General features: G+C 45.1%; 2 protein-coding genes across 4 annotated transcripts in view; one reads left to right on the top strand and one right to left on the bottom strand.

The window, feature by feature from the left end:
- The window catches only part of LOC135900481 (BEN domain-containing protein 5-like), a 51,742-nt gene extending 36,040 nt beyond the window's left edge, over nucleotides 1–15,702 (bottom strand). Inside the window, exons 1-3 of the mRNA XM_065429968.2 lie at nucleotides 15,409–15,702; nucleotides 3,254–3,357; nucleotides 1,362–1,635 (exon numbers count right to left, since the gene is read on the bottom strand). Of these exons, the coding sequence (XP_065286040.1) occupies nucleotides 1,362–1,635; nucleotides 3,254–3,357; nucleotides 15,409–15,616 (586 nt within the window). The 5' untranslated portion in view covers nucleotides 15,617–15,702. The remainder of the gene's footprint in view (nucleotides 1–1,361; nucleotides 1,636–3,253; nucleotides 3,358–15,408) is intronic.
- Nucleotides 1–17,712, top strand: part of LOC135900479 (fatty-acid amide hydrolase 2-A-like) — a 143,224-nt gene that overhangs the window by 103,302 nt on the left and 22,210 nt on the right. For 2 of the 3 annotated variants that reach the window (XM_070538366.1, XM_070538367.1), the window contains exon 6: nucleotides 17,216–17,302. The exons of the other annotated variant lie outside the window; for it this stretch is intronic. In XM_070538366.1, coding sequence (XP_070394467.1) covers nucleotides 17,216–17,302 — 87 coding nt within the window. The remainder of the gene's footprint in view (nucleotides 1–17,215; nucleotides 17,303–17,712) is intronic. 3 annotated transcript variants of the gene reach the window in all.

Genomic DNA, 17,712 nt, shown 5'->3' with positions numbered 1-17,712 from the left:
TTCCATGCAGTCAAGCGCATCACCAGCGCTTTATGCACGGGGCGGTTCTGACTGCTCACAGAGTTTTGACTACCACAGCGAGTTCAACCTCTAACTCCTTGCGTACCCTGTCAATAAACACTTTGAGAATATATGTATATATATATATATGGGGTTCAGAAAGCTAATCGCCCCCCCTCCCCTATTGGAAAAATGAGAACTCTCCGCCTATGACAGCACAATTTCGAAAAATTATTGTGGCTATGTGTTCGTTGCAGACTTGTGTACAACGACAACACTGCAACTAAATTTTGACCTCTAGGTAGTTTAGGGGCCCTTTGAGATAGTAACAATACACTTAGTATGTAACAGCCCCTGCTGCAGAACACTCAAGATAGCACAGCCAAATTTGAAGACTACGACCTCTGAAGAACAGCTCATTTGACTGGCTCTTATGTTATTCCCCGAATGCCAGTCACAGTCTATATATTCCTGTATTTATAGAGAAGCCACAGTGTGAAGCAAATATTGAAAGCAGGGTCAAATTACATCTCATCAAAGAAAAACTGTTTTACAAGTAGTGCCATTCGACTCGTAGCATTGAATGCGAGGCAGGAGACACCTTGGTATAAAATATAAGCATCATGCTCCCTGTCTTCTCAATCAATAAACTTACACCTCCTGATTCTGCAAATTAAGGCACACACTGTCAAACAGGTGAATAAAATGGTACTATATGATTGAATACAATGTGACCTAAAACAAGCAATTGTGTCAACAGATGCAACTATGGCAGTTCTGATGTATGTCAATATTAATTCCCTTGTTTACTTTTTCAGATGCACAAGTCGATTAAGTAATATATGAAATAGAAGTACTCTGTTGTGGACTAGTTCATTATTTCTTTCTACCCTCTAACCTTGTATCTTGTGCTGTCTAACCACAGAAAGCTGAGATAGTTGGTAGAGATTCATTGTTAATGAAAGTAAGGCAAGGACATAAAAGAAGAGAAAAAGACACGTTTGTTTTGTCTGGTAGTCTTCTCTTATGCCAGTGCTCGCACGCTTTGCTTTCCTTCACGGAGAAGTGTGCCATGTGTTACTTTTTTAAGATTAAGAGAAGTTGTAAACTTTTTTTCTTCTTTAAAATCAAAAAGATAGAAAGCACATTGCACTACCCATAATTGCATACCTATACACTATCTTTATATTATATGTAGTGTTATGAGCAGTGTAGTACAGTAAATTTAATGTATAAGTATGACAGAAATTTCGGGCACCTTAAGGTCCCTTTCAATAATTTGCACTCTGCTTAGATGAATGCATGGTAATTTGACTGCATGCAGCCCAACACATTTTTAAAAATTGTAAGCTAATGCTCACCAAGTTTGTTGAGAAAGTGATCCTCAAGGCGGTCATGACGTGCTTGCAGGTGATCTTTCTCCTTTCGTAGTGCCGCCAGTTTCCTACACAGCGCTGCATTTTTTTGCTTCTCTTCCAACAGTAACTTTTTTGGAACAACATCGTCATCGTCATCATCACTGTCATCATCATCATCTCCTTCATCAGAACTTGTGCCCTCATCAGATATTATCCCCGCCAGTCTGCGGCGCTTTGCCACCCGAGCATTACGTGCTGCCTTTCCTGCTGAACGAACCTGTGATTAAAAAAAAAAAGAAAGGCCCTTCAGAATTGTAAAATATGCTGAAATTTAAAAAAAAATAGAAGCCCTTTACACATTTCTCCTCAGCAAGTTTCAAACATAAATATCCTTTGTAAAAGAGTGCCATAAAGCACATTTAGATAGTTTTTGCTTACTGCGCCACTCTGACATGAACAGTGCCAATGAAGACACAACCTGCAATATGGAGTACAAGCAAGTGTAGTTGGCAGCTAACATAAAGGACAACACAGGCATGCCTGTTGCTGTTTAACTATATTAAGACACATACATTACTATTTTCCTAGATGCTCGTTAGGCCAGGTTTACTGTCCATTTGAGTAAACCACGTAGAGAAATTTAAGGGGCCTGAAACATCCTTATTTGAATAATGTGAGAAATATGGCTAGGTAGTTGGCCTTCATTCACCTTGCGCTGTACATCATGTATATCATGGCGCGCTTGTGCATTTGCAATGCTTAAGCCTAGCAAGGAGTCCATTAAACTGAACAAAAATACTCTACCCCATGTCGCGTGGTTAGTGCCGTGGGGCATGGGCACGCAGGGACAGACTGACACGTACGGCCACTTGCGTAGACGAAAAGGAAATGCCCCTCCTTTATTGGGCCCAAACATGTACACACACACACACAGGTCACAGGGGACGCCACACTCTGGTGGCAGCCTAACAAGCAGGGCTGAACTGTGGCGACCTCTACACCCCACAAATGAATTGCAGTGCTTCCGAGGCTAAAAGCATACTCAAGAAATCAAGTCATATCCTGTCGTAGCAGAATATAATTCCAGACATATAGCTCTAAACCCAGTTTACAGGCAGGACTTGCAGCTATAAGGATGTATGCGCTTGATCTCATCTGTGAGTAACACTAGCAGTTATTGTTATTGTTATGTTATCACTAGTTATTGTGATGTCACCTACGCAAATTCTGAATTGCTAGCTTGATAGTTCATAAAGATGTCCCATTCATTTAGGCCCAGATTCACTGAACTATGTGCTCTTAGAATGTATCACTACTGGACTTGTTCAGCTCGTTTACTTATAGAAAGCCACCACAGATGAAAATGGTTGCTGGGTTGCCTCTGAAGAATTGTATTAAAAATTCATGTACAGGTGCCAGTCCTGTGGACTCTCAACAAATATGGCAATTTGCAGGTTCAACACCATTCAATCAATACTCAGTATCATCTCAGCAGGTATAACACAGTACCAAACATTCTAGTGTTGGTAGAGTGGTAATGAGAACTTAAATGGGGGCACACATTTTATAATTTTTGTTTCTGCTTCAGCAAGATGGTTTCTCATGCTGCGAACGAGCAGTGTGAAACAGCAACAACATACTACCAACAATGTTTATTTGGAAAATTTACTTTGTAGCTGCAACTGCCCAAGTGAAGTAAACAGAAGAATGATGTGCAATAATAAACTATGTTGATAAAGAATTTTTATAGCTGCACGTATCAGTTTGCAAAATATTTTGATAAGCATTGTTGGCGGGCTGGTTTAAAATGTCTTTCTTGTTAGTTTGCCCAATGTTGTACATACCATTACTACAATGATCTATACAAAAGGCTGGATATTTTTTATGGTACATACGTTCGCCGCCAAACCACTTGGTGCAGATGAGTCAACATCAAAAATGAGTTCTGGAATGGCCATGTTCCTCCTGGTTAACCTTTGTATAAGGTCTGCCATCGTTACTACAGCACAGTAAAGAGAACAAAATAAAAAGAAGATCAAGAATGAAAGCATACCAAAATTAAACATGCTACTCAAATACATGCTGGCATAGCTCTTACATGAACAAGTTGTGATATGATTAGCAAAACAATTTATTTTTACTTGTTGCATACTATGGCATAAAAGATTTGGCATCTACATACTATAGGCATTTAGACATACTGTTCAAAAGATGGGTTCAATGCATAGTTGATAGGAGTATTGGGAACAAGATCAATACAAGAACAAGTACAGTCAAGTTCAATCATTCTAGGGCCGACAGTCATCAAAATAAACTGCACTTTGAGCAAATTTTTCAGTCTGCACCTCCGAACAACCTGCATCATTTCTCTAGACACCGCAACCTTCCCCACCAAGTACAGGAGTCAATTTACTTTTTGTTTTTCTTCCTCTTTCTTCTATGGCAGATGCGACAGGGTGTGTTTGCAGAAACTGAACATAGGTATGTTCAAAGTATTTAAAGTGATATTGAGCAGGCATCCACAACTGGTGTTAACTGCTTCTTTGACAACACTGCCAACTTTGCGAGTCAAGTCAACCATGGAGTTTGTAATCGCACCAATCCTGGAGTTTGTTTCAGCAACAAGGAAGCTCTAACTTGATGCAACATGCTACAGCTGCGCATTTATGTACTAAAAGTTACGCACCTTACTTGCGATATTTTGTAAGATGATGCTATCCACATTACGGAGTGTGCCCTAATGGAAATGGCTATGCGCACGACGATGCAATGCTATCTAGGGAATGGCAATTCTCGCATTGGTGTAACTTATTTTTGCAATTTTTTTATTTTAATAATAATGCATCATCAAAATATTGGGTGTGTTTTCACTAGCCGAAAGAGACATAATGTTGTTTTATAAGGCGCAGGTTTCAGCTAGCACCACCTACGAAACCGCGATTAAGGCATGTCTTTCTCAGACTGTCATATGTGCTCCGTGGCTTGGCTCTCTGCACTTGTGTTAGCATGAAGAATAAAGTTGGCACAAGGGTTGCATCGTATAATGACTTTGATAGGGCAATCCGCAAGTTGAAGCTGCAGACAAGTGTGTGGTGCATCAAAAACACAACTAAATCTGTGGCTTGAGTGCTCACGCACATGTTGGCATGTCTTTGTAGCAACAAACTAGTATACCAACGTGGAAGAAGCCAACAGAAGTCACGAAGAAGCAGTGAATGCGTGTGCTCAAGACAAACATGGATGGAAAATCGCGGCTCTTGGAACGGAACATGGCTGAGCTAGCGCTGCCAGGCTAGCAATCGTGTGTACGAGTTCAACCTGAGGCACAACACAGACTGAGCCGGTGCTACCATATGAGCCTGGATGAAACTGGCACGTCCTGCAGTGAACCAGTGTTCCAGGCCAGAGCTAAGGTGCAGACCAGACAGAACAGGTCGGTGCTGTTCCTGCAGTGAACGAGCGTTCGAGCCTAGTGGCAGCAGGTGACCCTGGTCAAGAGTGTGATGTTCGGGCAAGCCATATGAAAGGGTCTGGCACAACCTGGCCACAACAAAGGGTCGTGGCCGCAGTGCCGTGTTGCTGTCAGCGTGGGCTTGCCATGCTGTCGCACGAGCAGTTCAGGGTCTGCTCGTGTGCTGGCCGCCCGTATGATTTCGTCTAGAAACTGCACTGTAAGTCTACAAGTGCCGACACCTCCAACCTCGCCACCAAGTACTGTGAGTGACCATCTTACTAAGACTCATCGTATCGTCAGTAAGGACACGCATTGTAACAGCTCACATGAGCCATGGACTGCATGAATCGTTAAAGAATAGTAACATCCAAAGCCATTACTCAGATATGGAGCTGAGCCATGGAAAAGGAAAATGTTTTTGCACTTGGCGAGATCTAGGGCTTGAGAGTGTGTTGAGCTCAAAGAACAGGTAGAGAGAAAGCGCGCCCAAGCTTGCGATGAGCACACTAAGGAACATAAGATCGTGAAAGAAAATGCAGAGTGGCAACAGAGACATTTAGAGCAGCAACAGAAAGCTGAAGAACAAGAGCTGAAGATACTAGAGCTCAAGCTTCAACTTCAGGAAAGTACGACCAGATCGCAGTCAACTGAGGCTCATGAACCAGGCGGATCTCGCATCAATGCCACAGGTGCATGGGATGTCTGCAGTCCTCATAAGCTGATACTGCCCTTTAATTAAGCACGTGACAACCTCAATGCATACCTGTAGTGGCTTGAATGGGTCGTGACGTGTCAAGGGTGGCCCCATGAGAAGTGAACTCTTTCACTGAGCCTATGTGTGACTGACTGGAGAGGCGCTAACCGTGATAGGCAAGTTAGATCGACAGCTGCGCTGAATTATGATAAGCTAAGAGCGGCATAACTGCAGCAATTCCGGTACACCGCAGAAGGCTATCAGGAGAGATTTCGCTGAGCCAAGCCACAAGACAAGTGTGGTCTGCAGTATGCTGCAAGACTTTCTGGCTACTTTGACCATTGGCTAGAAATGGGCAAGACGGAGAGAAGCTATTCTAGCTTAAGAGAATTAATTGTAAGTGAGCAATTTATGAAAGGCTGTTTCCCAGCACTCAGAATCTTTCACAAGGAAAGAAATTGCAAGACACTGAGTTTTCTGTGTGAGACCGCTGACAGCTTTTATGGAAGCGCAGGTGCTGTCGAATCTAAGTAAAGAATGTGTCCCCAAGGAAGCAGGGCTGGCAGCATCGAAGTTGGAGCCTGCAAGGAAAACAGGGAAGACCGTAAACCACTGTTTCTTTTGTGACAAGAAACGTCATAGAGCAGCTGACTGCTGGTCGCAGACCGGAAGAGGTTTTCAAGCGCATGACCAAAATGGCGACAAGTTGCATCATAGCAGTGAGCCTCTCCCTTGTCCACCCTCGCAGCTTTCTGCTGCGAGGGTGTACAAGGGAGAGGCTTCGTGTATGGTCTCTGTAAACAAGACCGATGCAAGCTCAAGACAGAATGAAGGTTACATTATTCTAAAAATGGAAAAAAGATTCCCATCTTGAACACTACAGTGAACCGAGGTGTGACGGCTGGTAGAAACGGGGACTTGCCTATTGCCAAAGGGTTCCTGGAAAAGAGCCAATTGGAGTGCTGCAGGGCACCGGCTGCAACATGGTTGTCGTGCGACAAGCCTTAGTTCCTAAGGAGAAACTTACTGGAACAACAAGCCCAGTGTATTTACTGGATCATAGTGTGTTGTACTTCTTAGAAGCCAAAGTCTTTTTGCACAGTCTGTTTTTTGTAGATGAGATGCTCGTGAAATGCATGGTGGACCCATTCTATGATGTGATTTTGGGAAACATCAAAGGCACAGTATTACCGGATACGTTACCTCCAAATGAGTCACAACTTCACTTCAATACTTCCATGAAGATCGAGAAAAGGCAGGGGAAGACATGCGGCAGCAAAAATCGTGATAACAGCGCACACAGAGTATCCGGTGATCTCACGGCATCCCAAGCAGAATCCAAGGGTTCGCTACAGGATGGAAAGTTAGAAATGATATCTGAACTAGAGATAACATATGGAGGAGCAGCAGGAACAAAGGTGGTGGAAGGTACAACCCTACCTGTGATGTGACTTCCTGCTTTGCGTGTAGGAATCTAGGCGCTTAAGAAATACCATAATGACGACAAAACGCTACGAAATAGCTTCGAGGCTGCTGGCAAGAAAATCGTGTCGAACCATCAGGAAACAGTATTCTTCCTTTGAGATGGGACACTGTTCTGCAAGCACAAATTACTTTTTCAGAAGGAACTGGAGCAACTCATGGTGCCACGACCACTGCGAGAAATATTGCTGAAATTAGCACATGAAGGCATCTTAGCCGGCCATCAGCGCATCCCAAAACAGTAAGCAAGCTTACCGGAGACTTCTACTGACCTGGTGTCCAGCGCAACACAAAGGTGTTTGTGAAGTCTTGTGACATATGTCAACGAACGGTTCCTTGTCACCTGGTGGGATGCGCTTCCCTGGACACCATGCCTATCATTGAGATACCATTCATGAGAGTTGGTATCGACATCATCAATCCATTGTCCCCAACCTCTGAAAAGGGGAATCGTTATTTACCGACTATGGCAGATTTTCCAATGCGATACGCCAATGCAGTTGCACTACCCTCAATTAAATCGTGGCAGGTTGTAGAGCACCTCCTGGAAAGGTTCTCTCGCATTTGAATACCAAGGGAGATCATCAGTGATCGTGGTTCTTCTTTCATGTCAACAGTCATGCAGGAGTTTAGTTGACTACTGTCCTTGAAACAACTGCCTACTATGCCCTACTATTCGATGGATAATGGTCTAGTCGAGCGCTTTAATGGCACCTTAAAACGCATGACAGGGAACATGTGTTAAGAGCGTCCAAATAGCTGGGATTGCTACCTTGGACCATTATAGTTCGCCTATAGAGAGCTTCCACAGACTGGGTTCTCTCCGTTTGAGTTGGTATATGGGCGTCATGTTCGAGGGCCTATGGCTGTTCTCAAGGAGGTATGCATAAATGCTCACCTAGACGATGATACAAAGACGACATATATACATATATAATGGAGCTTCGGCAACATCTGGAATGGACACGTGCACTTGCACATGAAGAATGAATATTATGACAAGAAAGCAAGAACTTTTTCTAAGTGACTAGGTGCTAGTATTATTACTAGCCGATAAAAACAAACGTGATATCTTGGCAAGGTCAGTTTCCAGTTATCCGAAAACGCGGCGAACTCGATTACCTTGTCAGACTTGGCAATACGGTCACACTCTTTCATATAAACATGTTAAAGAAATATGAAGAGCGCAAACCACTAAGCCAACAAATGGTTGCAGGCACTACCACCGCTCAGCCGACTGAGCTTGTGACGAACCAGGATTCTCCCAGTGATGTCCCACATGTAACACTAGGACAGACGCAGGACTGGACAGACATCAGTATATATAGCCCCAGAGCTCACCACAGACAAGCGACACCAAGTCAAGGAGGTACTGAACAACTTTAGAGACATTTTCTCCAATTTACCAGGGAAGACGGACATTGTTCAATGTGAATTAAAGCTACCTTCAGAGGCTCCAATACAGGTGTGACAATACTCATTGCCTTTTGCTGTCAAAGAAGCCGTGGAAAAAGAAGTGAATGACATGTTGCAGCTGGGCATCATTGAAACATGAAAGTCGGCCTACCACTCATCTGTAGTGGTCGTTAAAAAGAAAGATGGTACAATGAGGTTGTCTATTGACTTACTTTCATCAACTCAATAAGGTTATTCTCCCAGATTGTGAGCTGATCCCTCGCACAGATATGATGGCTGCTAAGCTCACGGGATCAACTTTTTCTGATGCTTCAATTTTACTAAAGGATACTGTAGAGAGTGCACGTCATTTTCATGTGAATCCGGACTCTACCATTTCAAGTTCATGCCCTTTGGCATCAAGACTGCACCGGCAGTGTTTAATAGGCTAATTTGAGTCATCACGGAAGGCATTTCCAATGTGTTCTACTACTTTGATGACATTCTTGTCACCACCGAGACTTGGGAAAACCACCTGGAAACATTGAAGAGATTTTTTGAGTGCATCAGAACAGCTAGTTTTTGAACTATTAAGCCAGAAAAATGCGAAGTCGGCTGCCCTACGACCAGCTTTTTGGGTCACATCATTCGGCAAGGTCTGCCACAGATGATGAAAAGCACTGCTGAGAAGATCCGAGTGGCCATACAACCGCAAACCAAAAAGGAACTGAATGCCTTCCTAGGCTTTGCGGGTTACTATTGTGACTCTCTGCGCAATTACGCTGAGCTGACATATGGATTGACAGAACTTACAAAGAAAGGCTTCCAAAATAAATTAGTTTGGTGTGGAGAACATGAAAAAGCATTTCAAGCTGTGAAGAGACTATTGGCCAAGCAGCATGTGCTGAAATCCCCAAACTTGCACAAGCCATTTGTTTTACACACAGATGTGTCTTCACAAAGCTCAGGAGAAGTGCCACTACAGGAACAAGAAGGTCGTCTGCACCCAGTATCTTACGCAAGCCAGATATTACTACCACGTGAATCAGCTTACCCTACAAACCAAAGAGAAGGCCTTGCTGTAGTTTGGACAATTCAGAAATCCCATGTTTTTCTGTATGGCCTACCATTCACATTGCAGTGCAATCATCAACCACTGACATACATTCAATCAGTGAAACACCTTAATAACAGGGTCCCACGTTGGAGTTTACTCCAACGTAGTAAACGTTGGAGTAATCTTTTATGGAGTATGACTTTCATGACGGTATGACGGTGTGTACACTGTCAGCGCTGACTATATGAGTCGCGTGGATTTCACTGAACAGTTGTGACGTACTATTGTCGTACACACAACGTATTATTCTTGATATATATTCGTCGTGCACTGATTTGTCCCTTGTAATGTGTTCTTATTTTGTGTTTGAACTTGTGTCCCGTATTCAGGAACTGCTAGATATGTGTGTACAACGTAGTGATGTTGGCAGGAGTGTAGTAAGAAACTAGTATGGCAACATTGAAGAAGCCAACAGAAGCCACGAAGAAGTAAATGTGTGTGCTTGAGATGAACGTGAATGGAAGCTCGCAGCTCTCGGAACAGAACACGGCTCAGCTAGCGCTGCCAGGCTATCAATCGTGTGTATGGGTTCAACCTGAGGCATAACACGGACCAAGTCGGTGCTACCAGACTAGCCAGGACAAGACTGACATGTCCTTCAGTGAACCAGTGAGCCAGGCCAGAGCTAAGGTGCAGACCCGACAGAATGGGTCAGAGCTGTTCCTGCAGTGAACAAGTGTTTGAGCCTGGCAGTAGCAAGTGAGCATGGTCGAGAGTGTGATGTTCGGGCGAGCCACGTGAAAGGGTCTGGCACAACCTGGCCACAGCAAATGGTCGTGGCCGCAGTGCTGTGTTGCTGTCAGCGTGGACCTGCCATGCTGTTGTGCGAGCAGTTAAGGGTCTGCTCGTGCACTGGCCACCTGTACGATTTCGTCGTAAAAACTGCACTGCAAATCTGCAAGCACCAATGCCTCCGACCTTGCCACCAAGTACTGTGAGTGACCGTCTTATGAAGACTCATCGTATCGTCAGTAAGGACACGTGTTGTAAAAATTCACATGAGCCGTGGACTGCATGGACCGCTATCAAAATATTTCAGTGTCTTTCTAGCTCATCATAAGTGTAATTGTTGCCGTCTGTTGTTGATGAATGTTTGTCTTGTCTATGACTTTGCTACCTGTATCTCAGTCCCTCGGCCCATGAACCATCACAGTGTCTAACATGCGCTCTATGGGTTGGGCATTAACGCACATGTAAACATGGAGATTAAGGTTGGTGCGAGGTTTGCATAGTATAGTGACTTTGATAGGGATTTGTGCAAGTTGCGGCTGAAGATGAACACATTGTACGTCAGGAAGACTACAAAATCTGTAAAGGTTGTCAACGCACACCTGGCATCCAGAGCTGTCAAGTTGGACAGAAAATTGAAGTTCGCCAACACAACATTCACATGCAAGCACAGTGGTAACCGCAGAGCAAGTGGCACGGGGATATGCCCAAACCAGAGGTAAGTCAGGCCCTTAATCAAAGATATCTCATATACTGTAGCTTCTGGCAGCGTGTTCACGGGAAAATGAAACCATGCTTGTTTCTTCTAGAACAATGAAGAACAATTGCCCGGCTGGAATTGTGATTGCTGCCAAGCATGCACGCCAACAGCTGGAACTCACCTGTGTTATGCAAGAACACAATCATGACACCACATCTGGCATGTTTGCCTCCTATCCGGAGCGTAGGAAGCTGAACAACGAGGCCAAGCTTGTGCGTCCACTCCTTCAGATGAACGTGAGACCCAGCCTCATTGTACAGCTCAAAGAAAACACAGGTAACACTATTCTCACATCATTGCTGTAATGATGAGTAAGCCTCATACCTTTTTGTCTCAATTGTTTTACAGGAAAAATAATAATTGTGAAGGACATACAAAATATGAAAACTAGCAAGAGCAGAGGAAATGATGTAGAAAAGCTCATGCAAGTGACCTGCGACCTCCGTGAAATGGAAAAGGCAACAATTATTTGAATTACAGATGAAAACAAAGAGCTCCAGATACTCTACGTGCAAATGAGACAAATGAGCAGGATGTTTGAGGGATATCCCGAGGTATTAATCTTGGATGCCATGCACTGAACTAACAAGCACAGAATGCTTTTGTTTGAGTTCATGGTTGAAGATGGAGCAGGTACCAGTCATGTAGTCGCATATGCCTTCATTGCATCTGTTCAACACATTGTCACTAAGCTGCTTGAAACTTTTGTTCACGAAAATTCAGATGCAGCTCGCACTAATGTTGTCATAGTGGACAAAGACTTTACAGAAATAGCTGCAATACAAGAATTGCTTCATTCAAGAGCTGCCATGCAGCTCTGTCAATTTCATGTCATGAAGGATTTCCAGGCAGCTGCCGGACAATTGGCACATTCGGCAGAAGAAAGGGAGATACTAGTCACAAGCTTCAGTGAAATGGCGAATGCCCCAACTCCAGAGAAATTTGAAGAGGTGCATACTGACTTTTTACGACATGCTAATGGTCAAGCATGTACCTACTTTAATAAAAAAAATTGGAGAAACATCACTAACGTGTGGGCAAGACACCTCTCTGACAAGCACTTCACTGCAGGACGCAACACCACCAACAGTCTAATCTCACAATGCCAAACCAAGCACATTTTGTCATCCTTTGACAAAGTGCACGAGGCAGTACGAGGGGCATTGTGAAGCTGTCAAGTGCACTCGTGGAAGAAACTATACACCATGCATGTGTCATGAAAACATCCAAGTTTTACTCGTATGAAGCATCAAGCAATATTCAGGCCATATGTGCCAAGGAGTTAATTCCTTATGCTTGCTCTGCAATCTACTAAGAAGCAGCCAAAGCTAAAAAAGCACCTCCAGAAATACAGCAACTAGAGCCAGCTGTTTATACTGTCTCAAGTTCCTGTGGCCTGTGGCATGCAGTTTCAAAGAAAACTTGCACATGCATGTGCACATGCACCACTTTTTCCAGGATGGGGCTTCTTTGTCATCATATTCTGGCTGTTTGTGAAAGAACTGGTGCTGTGCCTGATCTGTCTAAATTTATCAAACTATGGTGGTTCAAGTGTTATCACCTCAGTCATGACTGCTGACAACAATGCCGAAGAGAGTTGTGATAAATCACAGGAAAGCATGGAACCACTAACCATGCCACGGCCAGCATTTCATAAGATGAACAGAAACTGGCTATTCAATTATGCATTGAGGATACTGAAGACAATAGCAGATTTCTTTGCTGACTCTCCACATGAGGTGTTTGCTATCCGACTTGGAAGTTCTTGAGAATGTTTATGTAAAATGGCTTACGGAAACATCCTCAGGTTCTGCTAGACACGTTGAACAACCTAAAGCTAACCAGCAAAGCAGCTGAACTGACCCTCTCTGTTGCCACAAGCCCATTACATGTTACCATAAGGCTCGTGCATGCTGCCGCAAGCACCTTCGATGCTGCAAATACTCTGCTTACTGCCACAAGGTCATTCCACACTGCCACAAGCCCAAACACTGCTATCACAAACCCTATGCATGCTGCCACAAGTGCCTTCCATGCTGCCACAACCACTTTCCGCGCTACCACAAGCCCCTTCTCCATTACCACAAGTACTTGGCTTGCTGCCACAAGGACATTCCACGCTGCCACAAGCCCCATGCATGCTGCCACAAGTGCCTTCTATGCTGCCACAAGCCCCTTGCATGCTGCCACAGGGACCTTCCATGCTGCCGCAAGTCCCTTCCATTCTGCCACAAGCACCTTCCAGCCCCTCCCATTCAAATCAAAGACCACTGCAGCTCAGACTTCCGCTTGTGAAGTCGAGAGGGCACCCAAAGTGCAAGTCTGTGCAAAGTAAAATGCCAAGGAAACAGTCTGAAATGGCTGAAACACCGTCTGTGCATCTGACCGAGATGGCTCAACATAAACGTGAGTAAATACTCAGCATAAAATGGTTCCTTGTGCACATGTATGAGATGCTTCTTTCAGTTCTCCTGACTGGAATTGTGGGGGAGGCTACAACCAGCAAGGTGCTGGACCATGGCTACATCATTGATGAGGCTGATCTTGAAGTATGGCCAGAGTTCCTGCCCAGTGGACTTTTGGATTATCAAGTTCAGATGCAGCAACTTCTGCCTTACTTTTTGGACGATGCATGGCAGCTACTTACATCTGCAGGCAATTTTGAGAATGCAAGTAGTGTGCTGCCTCTTCTACCAAACATATTGTAATACTCTTTCTCTCACGGCTCAGCTAAAATGTGTCTGATTGTAATTTTAGTTTCCACCAAGAAAAATGAACTCTGGTTGTGCCATGCCTGCAAAGAACAAGACAGTGGAGTGATTAAAATGATTTGCTCTGACCACTGCCTGCAATGGTTTCACTGGTGTGAATTACGTATGCAGATGTCCAAATGGCATGTATTTAGTGTTTCTATACTCCTTCTGTGCAGGACTTGTGCTGCAGTGAAGCAAGCTGCCGGAAAGACGTTATGGTTTTGTAAAAGGCCCTGCAGAGAAAACGGCAGCATTTAGTGCAAAGGCATAATAAAATTTGTGATGCTGAAAGGCACCAAATTTCAGCAGCTACTTGTTGTGAAGCAGTGTGTCTTACTTTAGTGGCTGCACTGCAGATAAGCAACACTGACACATCGGATTTAATTCAAAGAATGTAGTCGAGAGAAATACAAGGTTTGGAGTGCGCCCTGAAAAAGTTTGTCGAAACTTTCCCACAAGGTTGTTAGTTTCAAGTGCAATCCAAACAAACACATCTAATTATTTAGCGTGGTAAATGTTATGCCATCTCAAAAAAATGTTCGCAAGGAAAAGTCGAATGGGCTTCATTCTGGATTTTCTGCATACCAAGGTCGCTATGCCAAAAACAAGTCAGGGTTAATTCGGTTAGAAGTAAATATTACTGGAGCTCCCGGATCTGGTGCATGAATCATGAAGGTCTAAACCAGACTCGGAATGTCCAGCGTGTGTGCGTTTCGATTGGCTAACTACTGTATGTTGAAATGAAAAGCCTTACACGTGGTGTGGCAACACTGCTGTGCGGCACAGAGCAAAACGAACGCAAACCCAGAAATCAATATTGGGCACAAACCCTAGATCAACTGTTGAATATATCGAGCGTTACGATGCTTTAGACTGTAGCAATGCCGTTTTCGCCAGGCAATGTTTGAAGACTATTTTGCTTGGTCAGCACCGGCTCTTGAACGGCGCTGCCTAGAACCTTGCTTTGCATGGTCAAGTGGTAGAAACAACTGAGCCGGCATAGCCCTATCAAGTCTTTATACAATGCAAACCTTGCACCAACCTTATTCTCCAAGTTAACACGAGAATAAATACGTGAGACACGGACACTGACAAAGATGTAGTTACACCACGGTTCCGTAGATTACAACTCCTTTAGCAGGTGAAAACAGACCCAATATTTTAATAATGCATTATTACCGAAATAAAAAAAAATCATGACAGTAAGTTTCACAAATGCGAGAATTGCCACTCCCTAGATGGCGCTGCGCTGCATCGTCGTGCGCAGAGGAGCAACGCTCAAGTGTTGATAGTTGTGTACTCCACTGTGACCCTTTGTTTCCCCTTCCCCCCATGTACTTGTGGGTTGTGTCCCTTTCTTACTCGTTTATGTTTACTATCCTGTTTATTTAGGTTCTTTTGTCCTTTATTTCCTTTTATTTTTCATGGCTAGGGCATGCCTGCCTGTTGCAAAAGACGAAGCCGCATTACATCGCTCTCCGTAGAGCGGATGGCATCACCCTATTTTGTATCCCTTTTATCGTAGTTTTGCATGCCCGGCGGTTTACGTCCCCTAACTTGCGGTGCGCGACAGCTACCCGTATGCAAGCGGGCACAATTTAAACGTGGGTACGGCGTCGAAGTTACACCAGGTGAACCACTACACCACCAAATAAAAATCACTCACCACCAAGTTCCACAACGTCGGCCAAGTAGTAGTGTTCATCGCTGAGCTCCGACATTAGTCCTGTGCCACCCCAGTACACCAACTTTCTGTTGCACAGTTCATTCACCGACGTAGGGGCATACTGCTTTATTAGTGAAATGTGAACTATTGCCTTGGCACCATCGTGGTATATCACGAAAGCAAAGCTCGGCGTACCCGTCCTGGCCATTTGCTGTGTAACGCCACGATATTTACATAGACTTTACTTGGCCTGACTTGGCCGCTATCGACCTTGGATTGACCGCGGATTACCTCCTTTACTAGTAAAGCCTCTCCATGTGCTCTCCATACACGTTTCCGCCGACCAAGAAAAGCGGCGGTGGCGCGACGAAGCGTGAATGAGGGATCACCAGCTGTTTGTGCGAACGCGCGAGAAAATCTGGGGGTTTTTGCTCCTTGAATAGATGACTGTGCGTTGGCACTACGGAGGAGGTTTCTTGTAGGCGTTTGTCTCTAAGCATGCCGGCGTTGCGGAGTGGGGTCGAGTTTTTTTACGGGCGCTGACGCCCGATTTGGCGACCGCTGTGTCGGACAGACTCTCTCGCACCTGCGGCACTCGTGCTAAGACAGTTGTGGCGGATCATAGCTTTCTCGCGCCTTACGGTGATGTACCTTGTACGTAAATAACATCACAGATGTTTCTGTGGGAGCAGGAGCGACCGTAGTAGAGGCCGGGCCGCATAAATTGAATATCTAGAAGGCAGAGTGCCTTAGCAACCGCGCTTCAACACAAGTGGCTGTAGACCGCCGGTGACAATGACTGACTCAGCACCAGCGTCGCAGGCGCGGTAAAGTCTGTGCGACCTACCTTCAGTCGAGGCAAAGTTATGTTGCAGAACTTGCGGGGCGCGGTAGTGCTGAACTTAGCTTCACAAGTTGGCGGCTGCACGTAATTATATTTATGCAATCGTGTTTTTTACTAATTGAAACATCGTGTCATTATTTCGCATTGTTGGCGGCGCCTCCAGGACACCAAAGCTAGAACGCCGACTGGTCTGCGGGTTCGGGCTCGCCGAGGCCTGCGCGTGCCAGTGTTGTATAAGATCGGCTGTCAGCTATCGCGGACAGCCAATTTTTTATGCGAACACCCCCAGGCACGCTTCGGCCTCCACAACTCCAACCCACTGTCCGCCCTGCTTCCACCTTTGAACCCTCCGCTACACCTTGGGTGCCTTCGAGATCCTGCGCCGTCTGCTTTATTATAGCCTCATGTGCTCTCCTGAAACCTCCGTTTGCCGGTCAGCTGGAAAAGTGCTTGTAAAACATCTAATCTATCATCGCGACGAAAAAAACAACCCGCGACTTATACAGCACCACTCAGAACCTTGCCCCTTCACACACAGCGATCACCAAATAGGGCGTCCGTGCCCACTGCCTCACCGCGCGTGCAGCCAGCGGCGGAGCGTAAACAACTCGACCGCACTCCGCAATGCCGGCATGTCTAGGGGACAAATGCCTACACACGCGCTGAGAAACTTCCTCCGTAATGCCTAGGCAGAGTCATATACTCAAGGAGCAAAAGGCCCCAGATTTTCTGTCTCACGCACACTCTTATTTGCTCACGCCTGCGCACAAACAGCTGGCGATCCCTCAAATGAACGTTTCGTGAGGGCTTTTTCTCATAGAATTTCTCACCATACTTTTGCTCCTTGAATATATGACTGTCAAGGCACTACTGAGGGGGTTTCTTAGAGCGTGTTGTAGGCGTTTGTCCCTAGGCGTGCCGGCATTGCGGAGTGGGATTGAGTTTGTTTACGCTCCGACGCAGGCTGCCGGCGAACAAGTTTGCATGTCATCCCCATGGGGCCAGACATGGCCGCGCAGAAGCACATACGATGTACACATGAATCTGCAGGTAAGGTACAAAGAGTCGATACGAGGTACATTTGGTTCTACACGTGGCATATCTGGTTTTATATGTGGCACGCATTGTTCCGTACGAGGCGCGTATAAATGGATAGGGGGCACGTATGGTTCCATAAGAGGCATATATTGAATAGGTACGTGGCACGTGTGAATAATAATAATATTTGGGGTTTTACGTGCCAAAACCACTTTCTGATTATGAGGCACGCCGTAGTGGAGGACTCCGGAAATTTTGACCACCTGGGGTTCTTTAACGTGCACCTAAATCTAAGCACACGGGTGTTTTCGCATTTCGCCCCCATCGAAATGCGGCCGCCGTGGCCGGGATTCGATCCTGCAACCTCGTGCTCAGCAGCCCAACACCATAGCCACTGAGCAACCACGGCGAGTACGTGTGAA

Source organism: Dermacentor albipictus, chromosome 5, assembly GCF_038994185.2.
Source record: "Dermacentor albipictus isolate Rhodes 1998 colony chromosome 5, USDA_Dalb.pri_finalv2, whole genome shotgun sequence".
Classification (NCBI taxonomy): Eukaryota; Metazoa; Arthropoda; class Arachnida; order Ixodida; family Ixodidae; genus Dermacentor; species Dermacentor albipictus.
Note: the sequence above shows the minus strand (reverse complement) of the source record. Positions and strands in the feature narration are given on the sequence as shown.